Source organism: Zootoca vivipara, chromosome 3, assembly GCF_963506605.1.
Source record: "Zootoca vivipara chromosome 3, rZooViv1.1, whole genome shotgun sequence".
NCBI classification, from domain to species: Eukaryota; Metazoa; Chordata; class Lepidosauria; order Squamata; family Lacertidae; genus Zootoca; species Zootoca vivipara.
This window is the reverse complement of record NC_083278.1, coordinates 58859607-58874604: the sequence shown is the minus strand read 5'-3', so window position 1 is coordinate 58874604 and position 14998 is coordinate 58859607. Positions and strand designations below refer to the sequence as shown.

Genomic DNA, 14998 nt, shown 5'->3' with positions numbered 1-14998 from the left:
AGGAGGCTGGTTGAGCCAGGACAGAGAAAAGGTGTGGCCAATAAATCCATGACCCCAGGAAGAGATCTAGTTCAGTTTGGTTGTACTGGGTGGAGAGCCTAGGGAGCGCTGCAACTATGAGGTAGAATGGAATGCAAGATGCAGGAGGACATCGAATTCTGGCATTCCACAGAGCACTGCTGAAATTTGAGGCCCCAAGTCCTTCCAGTGATCTAGTGGACTGAGAAGGCCTCTGCTTGGGAGTGTCGGAGGAAGAGAATCCTGAAAGGGGTTCAAATGGGCAGGGGCGTTCCCTTGCCCTATTCCACCTCTCCATCAGTCCCCACAGCCCTGGGGCACAGGCTTCTCCATCTCTGGAGCAGTCGAAGATGGGTTCTGCCTCATCCATTTTTCCTGCAGGAACACCAGCTCTGCCTCTGGAGTTGACAGAAACCATGTTCAGTGCTGCCTTTCTAGGGGAGGTTGCTGTTCCACCTGTCCCATCCACCTGTGATGAGGCAGTGACCCACCTAGGTCACAGAAACACCAGTGTAGACATGAGCAGATGGAGTAGCCTCAGCTAGGTTGCTTGACCAGACTTCAGAGCAGAAATGCTTGCTGCGCTAAGTCGTGTACACCCCATTCCCTTGCGGGCGGGGGGGCATGTTGTTGGTGTATTGGTGGCTTTGCTTGTGTAGCTGCTATTCCTTTGATCTGCATTTTGCCTATGCATTGCACTGATCTCAGCATTAAAGATTTTGGTAGAAACTGCAACCTATGTTCAAGTTCTTCATTGAGTGGGAGCCAGGGCACTCAAGGTGGAGTTAACAACTCCCTGAAATAAGTTGCCCAAATTCACTTGGTGTGCTTCATGGCTGAATGAGGATTTAAACTCTGGTCTCCAAGGTACTAGTTCTCAACATATATTAAAACTTCTCCAAAAGATGTCTTCAGATGACATACATTCTGAGGGATTTTATATGTGCATTTTCCATGCTCTCTGGAACCCTTCATAAGACCCAGCCCTTTTCCTAATATTCGAGGTGGAAGGGCGGGCATCTATCATCCCTCTTTCCAGCCCCAATGCTGGGAGGAAGGCAAGGGCTTGTTTTGTTGACATTCTACCAAGGCTGATGGTCGTTTAGGACACAAGATCCTTTTCTGATGCTATTTTTAGGTGTAATGGTGGTGAAACATGAAAATATCAAAATTGCCTTCCTTTCCAACAATGAATAACTTTTCTTTGTTACGCACACCTACCCTTTAATATTAGAAAGGAAACTTAATAGTGTTTCTAATTCCAGTGTTTCTTTCCAGGTGAATAAAGTTTTAAGAACTCACAATATCAAACCACATTGGATGTTTGCGCTAGATAGCATAATTCGCAAAGCTGTGCAGACTGCTATTACGATCCTGGTTCCAGGTGAGACACTTGCCACTCACTGAAATAGTTCTCAAAGGCTATCCTCCTAAGTGCACTTACCATGGAGGAAAATTCTGCTGAAATCACCAAAGTTTACATGTCAATGTCTGCGGTTGCATACCCTTGTTGTGTTCTCCTAAAAAAATTGTGGTCTTTGAAGCAGTTATTGGCTACCCCTGAGGGAGGGGGAGTATACAAGCACAGGACTCAAGCAAAGTTTGAAGGATCAGAAATAAGCCAACTATGTGTCTCTAAAATATACCCACTAAAATGTAGGTATGAAGGAGGCCATAGTTTCAGTCCTTAGGACATAAAGCTGCAAGTGTTCTAAGACCAACAGCTAAAAATTTTGACACCTGATTATTAAGGCACTTGAATTTTACACTCCTCTTTTCCTTTCTTTAAGGTTTAGCAATACATTAGATTTAATCTGAGACTCTATCTTTCCCATAATGCTTAGTACATGCTGTGATCAGTGAACACACAGCTAAGGAAAAGAAGAATGGGGAAGGAAGAAGAAAATAATACATTCAGGCACTGATTCTTGAAGTTACTGAATAATAATAATAATAATAATAATAATAATAATAATAAATGGTAGAAAGTGTGCAGTTTGGTCTAGATGGATTTATAAAATGTTTGGGGGGGGGGATCAACTCTGGTCAGAGGCATGAAAAATAGTAAGCCCTGAAGCATTTGCTGTATGAAAAGTGCTCCGGCTTAGTGACCAGGAAAGAGCTTTAGAGATTATTTTTGAAAAATCCCTAAAGCCTTCCATTCTGCATGCAGCTGCAATGAGTATTTACAAGACATAAGAATGAATTGCCTGATAGATGTAATGCAAATCCTAGTCAGCACTTGTTGATTTAGTAGCTGCCGCTAGTCAAACCTCAAGGCCTGTGTGTAGTGCAGAGGTTGCTGTACATCTCCTATAATGATCAGCCTACGTGTCAGTCCTTACATCCTATAAAGGACATGGCTGTTAGAATTAGTAATAGTTTCTTTTGGTTGCAACTGCATCCCACTTACATCAAAGCATCTTACAATATAAACAAAATAAAATGCCAACGTTGCAGCAAAAGCATATCCATAAAATGAAATGTAAAGCAAGAGGAGTATAGAACCATGCGAGGCAGGACAAAAGTGCTGGCTTGGCAGGCCGATCAGTGGAGTCTACTAGTATAGTAGTTTTATTATGTACAGTGGTGCCTCGCTAGACGAACGCCCTGTAAGACGAATTTTTCGCTTAATGAAAGGATTTTTCGAGCGGAGGTTGCCTCGCTAGACAAATTCGTTTTACAAAAAAATCATCTAGCGAATCGTGGTTTCCCATAGGAATGCATTGAAATTCAATTAATGTGTTCCTATGGGCAAAAAAAAAATCGTTATAAGAATTGACCTGTGGAACGAATTAAATTTGTATAGCGAGGCACTACTGTACAGTGCTTAGAGAGCTTTGTGGCCAAGTTTTTTTTAATAAATCTTTGTAAATACAATTAATTAAATTAAATACATAATTACTACAAAGAAAGCAAGAGTGAAACAAGCCTGGTAGGAGGAAAGAAGGTAAGTAAAAGCGCAAGATCAGCCTGTGGGGTGAGGACCCTGCAGCACATGCTTCGTAGGCAGAAGATCTCAGGTTCAATCTTTGGCACCTCCAGCTGGGACTGAGAAAGACCTGTGCCTGAAACATTGGACAGCTGCTGCCAGCTGGTGTAGGCAGCACTGAGCTAGATGGATCAGTGATCTGAATCAGCATGAATGAGCTGTCTAGGTTTGATCCTCAGCACCCCCAATTAAACAGGATCATAGCTGGCCTTGCTGGACGACACTTCCACCAGTTGCAATAAGTTGGGTACTAGACTAGATAAACAAATATAGTCTGTTTCAATATAAGTACACTTCCTCAGCTTCTACTGGAAGCCAAAGTGCTCTGGACTATGTCAGCATAATTTCTGTGACAAGCTGCTGTCTCGTCAGCTGAGCACAGCTTTTAGCTTTATATAGGTGTGCTCTTATCCCTTCCTGGTGGTGCTACTAGCAAGCTTTGTGCCAGTTTCTCCTGGGGATCAGCACCTAATTTAGCAGCTTGATTTCTTATTTGTTCCCTGATGTGCCAGATCTGCAAAGTTATTATTCCTGGGGTCCTTTGTTATCTCACAGACTGCATCTTGGTTTCAGCCTGGAGAATGGGTGCAACCCGTACTGTTCCAAGTCCTCCAAGTTTTCTGCCCATCATACAAGACGCTGCAGAGCCCGTCATACTTGTCTCTGATTTCATTGCTATGATAATTAACACCAAGCCTTCTCTCTAACAGAATTGAGGACACACTTCAGTTTAGCATCTGAGAGTGATACAGCCGATCAGGAGGACATCGAAGGTGAGGAGGAACATGAAGAGCAACCTCCAAATCCAACCATTCATCGGCCTTGCCTTGTATTGGAAGATGCTATAGCTACCTCAGGAGTGAGCACTCTAAGTTCTACTGTATCCCATGAATCCCAGGCTGCCCAGCGATCCCTCAATGTTCAACTTGGAAGGCTAAAATTGGAAACTAACAGGTAAGTCTCAGGTAGTTGAAGACCTGAAGCTTATCACACTTAACAAAGTTGCAGCAACATTTTAAAGTATATTGTTGCATAATCCATTGGGCTTTTTTCATTGATTTTTGAACACAAGTCTTAATCTGCTGTGCCAGATCAATTTAATTTTTTGAGGCTAGTAAAATACTGACACTCCAATCTAGTGGAGTGCGCACAGGGCTGTGTGCATGCAGAGGGGGGGAAATGAAGTTCTACCTATCAGCTGTTTGGTAGGAAGGAGGAGCAAGGGGGCAAATCTAGGCCCTACTCCATTAATGACTTCTCCCCAACAGACAATCAATAGGATTTTAGCTTTTCTTAAATAATAATAATAATAAAAATCTGACTGTTGAATACAAGTCCATACACAATTCTTCTAGTTCTGGTTATAATAGGTTCACAAAAAGCTGCTTCCATGTGAATCGTACATCTAGCTAGATTGATATAGCAGTCTAAAGCCTGCTTTTAAAATGTCCTAGGGATTTTAAACCTCCTTCATTACATGGGCTTCCAAGATCTTCTGTTATATTCCTGCCATTCACAACTCATGATTAAATAACAATTCATTTTCATAATAGTATGAACCACCACCAGGTCTTCTTAATAATTCATTCACCGGGAACAAATCCAAGCTACTGAACACCTGGCTTAGCACAGCTACCTAGAGAGCATTGTTTTCATTGTTACTGACCTCCATTCAAAATATACTATTGAAAACTCAGTCCTTGGAACTAAACAATTATAAAAACAAATATCAAATAATGTGAGACAGAGAATATAAAAAAACCCTCTGTTGTTAGCTTCCAGGTCCAAAACTATTTTAAGTATTGCTTTTAAAGCTGATTTTGCTCCAGAAACATTCATAGAGGCAAGTAGGCATAAATCCTAAGATTTCTGCTTATCGTGATTGTTCTGTAGGAGTTAGCATGGATTCCCCCCCCCCTTTGCATATAATTAATGTTCAGTGGTGGAAGTGTGCACATGCATATGCACGCACATATATCCCCCCCTTTTTCGCTATATATGTGCACTGCTAAAGGTGGGCTCTTGTTCACCATCTCTTGCTCCTGTTCAGTGTTGTATACGGGGACATTCAGTGTGGTGGGGAGATGGAACAATGCTTCTTTTATCAGTTCCATGGGCTAGGATCTCATTGTGGGGAGAGTAAATGTAGGGAGTTAGCTCCTGCAGCCAGACACACACACCCCTTCCTGAGAGAGGCAAGGAAGTCCCCTGGGGAAGGCCAGTGATCCTCCACTATCATTACACTAGAAGCAGACACGGTCCTGCCCTCCTTTTCATCACAGTAGAGGCTTTTGTGAAGGACTCATATGAAGAACAATAGAGGGATATTTGTGTAGGGGAGGGTTATTTGCTTCTCTTTATGTCACATATTATTTCATCCAAGGTCCAATTTAAGAGGCAAGGCTGCACCCCCTGTTTGCATTACACACTGGCAAGCAGGTGGGGAAATTCTCTTTTTGTCTGTGTTGTCTAAAAAGTTAGTTGGCAGTGGGGTGGGACAAGGAAGCAAGATGAGAAAGGTGTTGTGGACCTGATGGTCTCTTGTTCATTTCACCTCCTCTCCCAATTTGCTACATATACCGTGTTTCTCACATTTTAAGACGTCCCTATAAAATAAGACATGGCACGATTTTCTGGAGGCAATAAAATATAAGGCATCCCCCCAAAATAAGACATGCTGAGTGGGAGCAGGTCTGCATGGCGCTTTTGCAGCGTGCGCCTCGCCGAGCGCTGCTGTTTCTCCCGGGTCCCGCTCAGTCGGGACTCTGCGCGGTGCGCGCTACTGTCCTTGCCGGCTCCCGCTGAGTCGGGGCTCGGCACAGCGCACGCAGCTGTCTTTGCCGGCTCTTTCTTGAATGAATCCCCCACCCCGAATTCGACCAAGCCCAGAACAGCCTGCCAATCACACCGACGAGCAACCGACGTCGCTTCCTCCCAGCGGCCGTGAAGGGGTGGGGCTCCGCTCGTGAGCAGGCCGGGGGGAGGGTGAGAGCAGAAGCGGCCATTGGGTGAGAGGCGTTTCGCGCCTGAAATGGCCGCCGCCGCCGAACAATGGACGAGCCTATGGTGGGAGCAGGGCCCACCGCGGCCGGTCCTGTCGCCATGGGTGGGGAAAACGAGGCTGAAAGCCGGCAAGGCCCCGCGGACCGGGCCGACGGAGAGTCGCGGCTCAACCTGTTGGACACTTGCGGGGTGTGCGGCCAGAACATCCAGAGCCGGCGGCCCAAGCTGCTGCCGTGCCTCCACTCGTTCTGCGTGCGCTGCCTACCCCCTCCGCATCGCTACCTCATGCTGCCGCCTCCCGCCACACCTTCGCCGGGCGCTGGCGGCCCCAAAGACCCGCCGCTGCCTCCGCCGTCGCCTTTGCTTCAGCCTTCCCTGGCCCCCTCGTCGCCCGTCTCCACGCCGCCCTCGCCGCTGCACTGCAACCCGGGTAAGGAAGCCCGCGCGGCGGCCGTGTCACGACTGGGGGGTGAGGAGGAGAAGAGCTCGTAGTTATCTCAGAGAGGGAGAGCCCCGACCCAGCGGGAGCTGGCAAGGGCAGCAGCGCGCGCCGCGCCGAGCCCGACCCAGCAAAACTCTGAAAGCTTAATACCGGTAAAAAATTAAAAAGCTTAACAAAAAAAATAAGACATCCCCTGAAAATAAGCCATGGTGTTTTTTTTGGAGTAAAAATAAATATAAGACATGTCTTAAAATCTGAGAAACACGGTATGCACTCCTTTGTCACGCATAATAATTTGCAACTGCATAAAATTGTCACCTCATAATTTCTTCCTTTCCTTTCCTAGCATTTGTTTCATGTAATGTTTTACCTTCATTCTAAAGGACTTGCTCTGGGATCCTTCAATGTTGGTGGGCTGTTTCACAGAACAGCATATAGAACCTTTTCTGATGCAGTTATCAGCCTTCAGAATTGGTTCTCTTCTCTTTGGAGAATTGTCTCAGCCCATCATTACAAATTAAAGGTTTTAATTAGGCAGACAGTTGAATTTGTTCTTTACTGATCATTACTAATGCATTGCCAGAGAGTTCAGAGAGAATTTTATTGATTCTGAATGAGATTTTATTAGAATTTTTTTGCATTCCTCCTCAGATTTTATTTGCAATAGGCAGGGCAGAAATTAAACAATAAATGCTTTTCACTTAAATGAATGGAAGTCCCATAGGTTTTGGAACTTCAGAAATAGGCCTAACGCCTCTTGCATTTGCAAAGTATACACAATCTGCTTTTCATGAACTGTAGGAGTTTGTTTTATGGTAGTCTTGTTTGTCATGGAAGTTGTGTGAAGATAGGGAAGTAGCTTTGGGGAATTACTAATGCAGTTCTGCATTTATTTTGCTTTTCACTTCATGTTGTTACCTTGACAAACACACAGTGAAATGTAACTCTTTCCCTTTCTGACTTCCTTAACAGACTACTGGAAGAGCTAGTGCAGAAGGAGAGAGAATTTCAAGCCCTGTTGCATCACGCTATAGAAGAAAAGGAACAGGAGATCAAACACCTGAAGCTTAGGACTCAACCAATAGGTGCTCCACTAGAATCTTCAAAGGCAATTGCTCCTCAAAGCAGTTTTCAAAAGAAGACTGAGCAGTCAAAGCCTTCACATGCACCCTGACCCATCTTTTTCATTTTGGTTATTTTGCCTCCTTTGTTTAAGACCCTTTATCACATTTTCTAGGCAGTTAGTTCTTTGAAACAGGCATATGATATACCCATAGCATGCATATTATTTCAGATACTGTATAGCATTAGTAAAGCAAGTGTTTTACAAATCTTACTTAGAACAAAGATTTATACATTACTAGCTAACAGCAAGATTCTCTCTGAATTTTATTTCTAGGTTGTTGGTTTTTTTTTAAAAAAAGAAATCTGTAACATGCCTAGTTTTATTATTTGTGTGCAAGCACTGACACTGGTCATTGTGAAGCTTTACTCAGAGTAAGCAGGAGCAGAAACCTAAGACTACAAAATGGAATAGTACAACTTGCTTTTGTTAAGTACAGAGCAAAGCAAATGCCCATGAGGTTTCCCTGCAACAGTTCAAATTAATTGCCACAAGGCTCGACCTTATGTTTCTTATGAAAGAATTCTGACAACAGATCTGATAAGATTTGGGTGCCTTTTGCCACTCAGTAATCACATATCTATAATTCACAAAGCTTTACCCTAAGTTATTTATACATGCAAAGTAAGATTTCTTTTAATCTTATGTTCTAGCACACATTGTTTTCAATCACGCTGCTGAAATAACTATTTTGTGGATGAGTTAGGTCCATTTTTGTTATCACTTAAAAAACCCACAATTCACATAAATTTGAACCATACATAATATTTTTAGCTAGCTGCACTTTATGTACACAAGGATTGTGAACAAATATTTTTCTTCTAAATGGGTTCTCCCAAATCAAGTCACTTAAAATGGCAAATGGCATGATTATATGGGTAGTGGGTACAGTCCTTCCCTGCCATTTCTTCATATTGGCTGCCGATCATAATTACCAGAAGCTCCGTTCTGAAGTTCACAGTCTTTATCTAGCACTTCGCCCCATTGGCAACTATAGGGCACATGATGTAAAATTCTGCAAGAAGGTTGGAGGAAGTTTATGGGTCCATGTAAATGTGAAACTGCACTAACTTACCAGTCTCAAAATTTTGTTTCAGCTATTCCCGGCACGTCTCTGTCTCACCCTAGCACAACTGATGGAGGGGTTGAGGATCCAGATCTTACTAATTGGTTGAGAGTTCATGGTGCTGATGAAGAAACCATAAACAGGGTAGGAAAGATATTTTATTAGGTATGTTCTGTTTGTGATTTTGCTAGACCCAGAGGTTTAGTTTGCAAACTTTTAAATGTTGCTTTATCTATCTGTTTGATGAGGGGAGGGGGGAATCAAATAATAGGAAGAAAATGTGATGTGTATAAAAAGCATAAAAAGAATTGCTATATTTGTTCATCCCTCCTGGATTTGAATTAACGTGGTGTGTTGAAATATATTATGTTTGATCACTGGATCACTAGTTCAGTCATGAGCTACTTTTATTATTTATTACTTGGCCCAATGCCACTGTACTACAGCCGAGCTGTAGGCTTTCTATATATGTCACATATGTGTTCTGCCACTGAGCTATAGGCAGTCTGATAAGTGTGAAGAATCTCTGTAAACTACCATTAAGTCAAACTTTTTTCCCCCAACAGTCACTTTTTTTTGGCAAGTGAACAAATCAGGAGCTGTCAGTGTCGTAAGGAGTCACCTTCTTGACACTGGTGTCACTAACTGCTCATCTGGATGGGCCAGGATGCTAGTGAGGTCAGGGTTGCATGGATGCATTGGTAGAAATGCTGGATTGGCTCTTCCAGGGCACCCATTCAGCCCCAACCTTGATGACGACTCCTGGATAAAACCTTCTGGGACTTTATTGCAATCTACAAAGCAGCTAAACAAGCAATCTTGTACTTACAACTTTGCTTAGTCCCATGACTTCTGTTAAAAATAAATTCTAAATGGTTTATAGACTCCGGTTGTTGGGCTGTTGTTGTTTTAAATGCTTATAGCTGATATTCTTAACGTCTAGAGTAGAGGTAGGGAAACCTGTGGTCCTCCTGATAGACTCCAGCACCCATCAACCTAACAATGAACCAATCTATGCAAGAAATACATTTTTTGGACACTACTATAAAAATAGAGGATGGACGTATAGACACCACCTTATACAGAAAACCAACTGACCGACAAACATATCTACATGCTTCTAGCTACCATCCCAAACATACCAAACAATCCATGGTATACAGCCAGGCCCTACGTTACAACCGTATCTGTTCCAACTCTACAGACAGAGAATCTCACCTAAGAGATCTACAGCAAACCTTTTTAGAACTAAAATATCCACCTGATGAAGTTAAACAACAGATCAACAGAGCCAGACTGATACCTAGGGAGAACCTGCTGCAAGACAGACCCAAAAAAGAAAATAACAGAACACCACTAGTCATCACATACAGCTCCCAAGTTAAAACAGTACAACGCATCATCAGAGATCTACAGCCTCTCCTGGACAATGACAGCTCCCTTTCTCAAGCTCTGGGAGGAAGACCTTTCATTGCCTACAGACAGCCACCCAATCTTAAACAACTCCTCACCCACAATAATACAACCACCAGACTTAACATGGACACTGGTACCAGAGCCTGCAATAAACCCAGATGCCAACTTTGCTGCCACATACACCCGGACAACATCATTACTGGCCCCAACAACATCCAACATACCATCTCAGGACTATTTAATTGCTCATCTTCTAACATTGTGTATGCCATCAAATGCCAACGGTGCCCTTCAGCTCTCTATATTGGACAAACAGGCCAAACCCTACGCCAAAGGATAAATGGACATAAATCTGACATCAGGAACCATAAGACTGAAAAACCAGTAGGAGAACACTTCAATCTCCCAGGACATTCTATACAAGATCTCAAAGCAGCTGTCTTATTACAGAGAAATTTCAGGAACAGACTGGAAAGGGAAGTTGCTGAATTGGAAATCATTACCAAGCTTAAAACCATGGAAGCACCTGGGATGAATAGAGATATCGGATTCTTATCTCATTATGCATGATCAAGCTTTCTTTAGCACCTCAGCCCAGGACTAATTGCAGCCATCAGCAGCCATTAACACCCATCTACAGGTTTACCACTCCCATCAGCCCATCTCCCATTCCCACCCACCCCCACCACCCTCTGTATATATATATAGGGTCTGACACTTCTGTTTCTAGTGTATCTGAAGAAGTGTGCATGCACACGAAAGCTCATACCAAAATATAAACTTAGTTGGTCTTTAAGGTGCTACTGAAGGAATTTTTTTATTTTGCTTCGACTCAGACCAACACGGCTACCTACCTGTATCCAGCACCCATCATTATTAACCTATGACCATGCTGACTGGGAATTGGAGTCCAACAGAATCCAAAGGGCCACAGGTTCTACAGCCCTGTACTTTAGTGTAAAAATGCTAATGACTAGCACACTGCTTAATTTTGAGCAGTTTATCTGGTTCTTTATGCACTGCCTCTGACCAAGCTCGGTTGTCTTTATTATAGTCTTTACAGTGTAAGTTCCAGAGTTCTGTAAAAAGAATCCAGAACACCATATTTCTCTTACTTGGCTCTAAAGTATTAAACAAAAGTATTGCATGTGCACTGTGCATCTTTCAGACAAACAGACTTTGATTTAATCAGGGATATTGTATAAACTTGAGAATAAAGCATGATAAAGAGTGATAACCAGTGGCACAATCAGCATAACTTTCATCATAGATTTCTTGTTTTAGTTTTTGGCCGAAGACTACACACTAATGGACGTTCTCTGCTATGTTACTCGAGATGATCTAAAATGCCTTAGACTCAGGTAACTAAGTTTTTTTAAAAAACAAACAAACAACTAACTAACTTGTAGTACTCATTTTATCAAAGGGCTTATTGTTATTTCAGTGAATCGATTACTTTTATTTACAAGCTTCTTAGACTGCCATAATCTTTCACATATACATATTGAGTCCTTATTTATAATGCATTTATACAAATTGTGTTGCTTTTTAATGTATTTTTTAATGATAGCTAAAACTAAACTAGTACGTTTTATCAATTATGTAGCTAGTGCAGTGCATTTAATTATAAGATACTGTATACATAAAAATCTCCATTAGGATTTCATTATCTCACAGTGATTGATAGGAACTAAAATTAATGTGCATTGTTTCTGCTTAAGAAGCGCACATGGTGTCTGAATGAAGACATTTTGCCAGTGAAAATACTGTTTGTTGTAAGTAAAACAAAACAAAACAAAACAAAAGCCTGCTGTGACTTTCTTTTGCAGAGGTGGGATTTTATGTACACTGTGGAAGGCCATCACTGACTTCCGAGAGAAGCACACCTGACCCCGATTGAAGAGATTCCTCCATCTCTGAAGAGAACTGGAGCTTTCCAGCAGCCCAGAACAGGAGTTCTGTATTAAAAAAAGATAAAAATGCTGTTGCACTTTAATCCAGTATTTGTTTACCGTTGCTAAGGACACTGCAGCTTTCTGGCTGCCTCTACTCCTAATGTTCCTGAGAGACCTGTCTACAACATTAAATTTTATTTTAGTTTTAAATATTTTTTTACATAGAATCTTTTCTTTTTCTAAAATGATGGAACAGCGGCTATAATTGACAAAACCCATTTTAATATTATGAAGACCCATTGTACAATTTCATGTGATTCCACATCAGTGAAGCAAATGTGAAAATTAGCTTTCTGCGTTAATATGTGTAACCAGAGCCTGTGATGGGGGCAGTGTGTTTTCTGGGACCCGGTCTCTTTTTCTCAGCCTGCAGAAGAGAATGATGGGAGACCTATCAGTTCAATCTCAGGGTGGCTTTGGAGCTTTCCTGGGGTGGGGTGGGTGGCTCAGTGGAAGGGGTAGCATTTGGGCGGGGGAGACCCAAGGGCCCATGGGTATTGTCTTTCCAAAGACTGAAGACATTGTTCTGAGGCTCTTGCATGTTTTCATAATTTGGGGTGGAATTCGTAACTGAAATGATTGTGTAAAGCTTATTTGGTACTGTAGCTTTTTCCTTCTAGTATGCTGAATATTATACTTGGTACTTACAGTCCTTTATAAATGTTTATATTGTTTTTATTTTAGTAACTTAAATCCTGGTCTACAGTGCAATTTGTTTTTAGTGTTGTTTATGTACTACTGAACTGTACCAGTTACATATGCCTGAAACTACATATAGTACTGTTAGCTTGTTCTAAAGCTATCCATTGTGATATACATTTTAGGAATAAAAAAATGATGCACAATTCTGATAGATTTCTTGACTTACTGGGTTTAAAGTTGTTATGGAAAGATCTGAACTATGACAAACAGGAGGAAATGGAGAATAATTAAAGGGCCTTGCTAGTGAAAGTATAGCAGGCAGAAACATCTTTACAGAAGTACAGAGGGAAAGTGTCTAAATATCTGTAGAAGTTAGAAAAACCACCAGTCAATCTGTACATCAAAGGAATGTGCAGATGCATTTGTTTTAGGAGTGGGGAAATAAGTGATAGGATTTTAGTACACTTGACCATACACTAATTAGTCACCAGTGCACTGAAAACTGCTTTAACATACTTTCACTTTAGTGCTAGTCTTAAATCATCAAAAGGGCTGAGATGGGCCAGTAGCTAAACTGAGTGCTTTTGTCTCTCAATAGAAGCCTGGCACAGTCTGAGTTCTTGCTTCTGTACAAGAACAGAAGACGCCTGGTTTAGTTGGTAGTGTTTTTTTAAAATAATAATCATCATCATAATTTAGTGATGATAAGATATAAGAAGCTGCTGCATGAGTGTTGCCCTGGAGTTGCCCTTGTACCCTGAAGAAAGTTGCACTGGTGCAGTAGCTCAGGAGATTATGTTCAGGATCCAAAGTACCATGCAAATACTTATGCACTCTTCCTGGCAATGCTGTTGGACTTGAGGGCCATTCAAAAATAGGATGGTGTGTGTGTGTGTGTGTGTGTGGAGGCAGAGGTCCACTGTTTGAAAGTGAGAGGGTTCCCCCTCAAAAAAAATATATCCATTAGGCATTTTGAGTGTGCCAAAAGTAGTAAAATCAGATTTCAGGGACAAGACAGGACAGTGGCAACACACAATATAATCCTCTCTCCCTACCAACAAGGCTGGACTCGCCTTTGCTTTGGTGCAACCACCTTTTCCAACCAACCAATGAGGCACCTGCCAAAATCATCACTATACGTTTAGTACAGATTTCAGCTTTAGCAATAGCAAAACAAGTGACAATACCATTGATTTTGAAAGAAAAATGCATCAGCAGTGCTGTTGAATGGCAAGTGTCCTCCCCCAACCTATTTAACTTGGTAAAGCTGAATGCAGCTCAGGAAAAGGGCATAAACAAGAAATGGTTTTAAACTTGTTGACTGTTCAAATGGGTCATTGTAATGCCGTTTCACATGTATTGTGTGGGATTCTTTTATTTCTTTAGTTTGGGTTATATAATGCTGTAATTTCTTTACAATCGGTAGCCTACTAGATTTCATTCACCTTCTCCAGGCTATGGAATGAACCGTGGCTTTATCACCATCTGCTGTTGTTCGTTGCTGCACTTTGGCTCCAATGAATCCAAAGTTCACAGTTCATTTCTCCCGACTGTTTTGTGGATTTCAAAGTTTAGCCAAACGGATTTATATTTCGATTAGCATATGCTAATCCGTGGCCCTTCGTTCTTGCAAACCGCCCCCCCCTTACGCTTAGCCAAATGGCTCGTCTAGCCTCCTGCGGGGCTCGGAAAGTGCAGGATGCCGAAGGGACTGAGGTGCTTGAAGGTGCTTGGATCGCAACAGAATCAAGGAAATAAACGCGAGAGCGGAAGATAAGCGAGGGTTATTAAAATGCCAATTTCTGCCGCCGCCGCTCCCTTGAGCGGCTCAATTACAATATTGTGCAGCTTTCAAGACGTTCGGGTGGAAGTGCCACTTCGTACTTTATTGTTGCATGTTTATTTAGTCTGCTGAGCAGACGCCCCAGTCAGAACAATGGTTCTCTGGGCGAGGCAAAAGCCTCAATCCTTCAGGAACAATCCACGCGACTTCAATGGGGCGCGCAGCCAACATGCAGCCCCCCACCCCACCCCTCAGCCAATGAAAGTCTCCCCATAGCCGTGCCGTTTAAAAGCACCACAGCCCTGCCTGAGCAAGAGCTGCAGATGGCGGGCTCCGTCGCGCCTCAGGCAGGGGTAGGAGGAGAAGGCGGCGGCGGCGGCGGCGGCGGCATCCTCATCCTCATCATCTCCCTCGCCTTCGACCTGCCCACTAGATGGCGCTGTCCGCCATAAACACCCGAGCCCGGCCACGCGCTCCTCCCTCCCTCCTTCCCTCCCGGGTCTGCTTGTGGCGCGCGCGCGCCTTTTCCCTCTCACCTGCCCGGGCCACGTTCTGCTC

The 14998-nt window shown here is 42.8% G+C and overlaps 1 protein-coding gene across 4 annotated transcripts in view; it reads left to right on the top strand.

Annotated features, from left to right (window-relative positions):
• Positions 1-13339, top strand: part of MAP3K5 (mitogen-activated protein kinase kinase kinase 5) — a 107547-nt gene extending 94208 nt beyond the window's left edge. For 3 of the 4 annotated variants that reach the window (XM_060272706.1, XM_035108893.2, XM_035108891.2), the window contains exons 25-30: positions 1297-1402; positions 3721-3964; positions 7428-7540; positions 8676-8788; positions 11345-11421; positions 11890-13339. In XM_060272706.1, the coding sequence (XP_060128689.1) occupies positions 1297-1402; positions 3721-3964; positions 7428-7540; positions 8676-8788; positions 11345-11421; positions 11890-11950 (714 nt within the window). In that variant the 3' untranslated portion in view covers positions 11951-13339. Of the gene's footprint in view, positions 1-1296; positions 1403-3720; positions 3965-7427; positions 7541-8675; positions 8810-11344; positions 11422-11889 lie in introns of all 4 variants that reach the window. The other variant, XR_004692177.2, reaches the window with a different exon arrangement.
• Positions 13340-14998: the final 1659 nt, after the last annotated feature.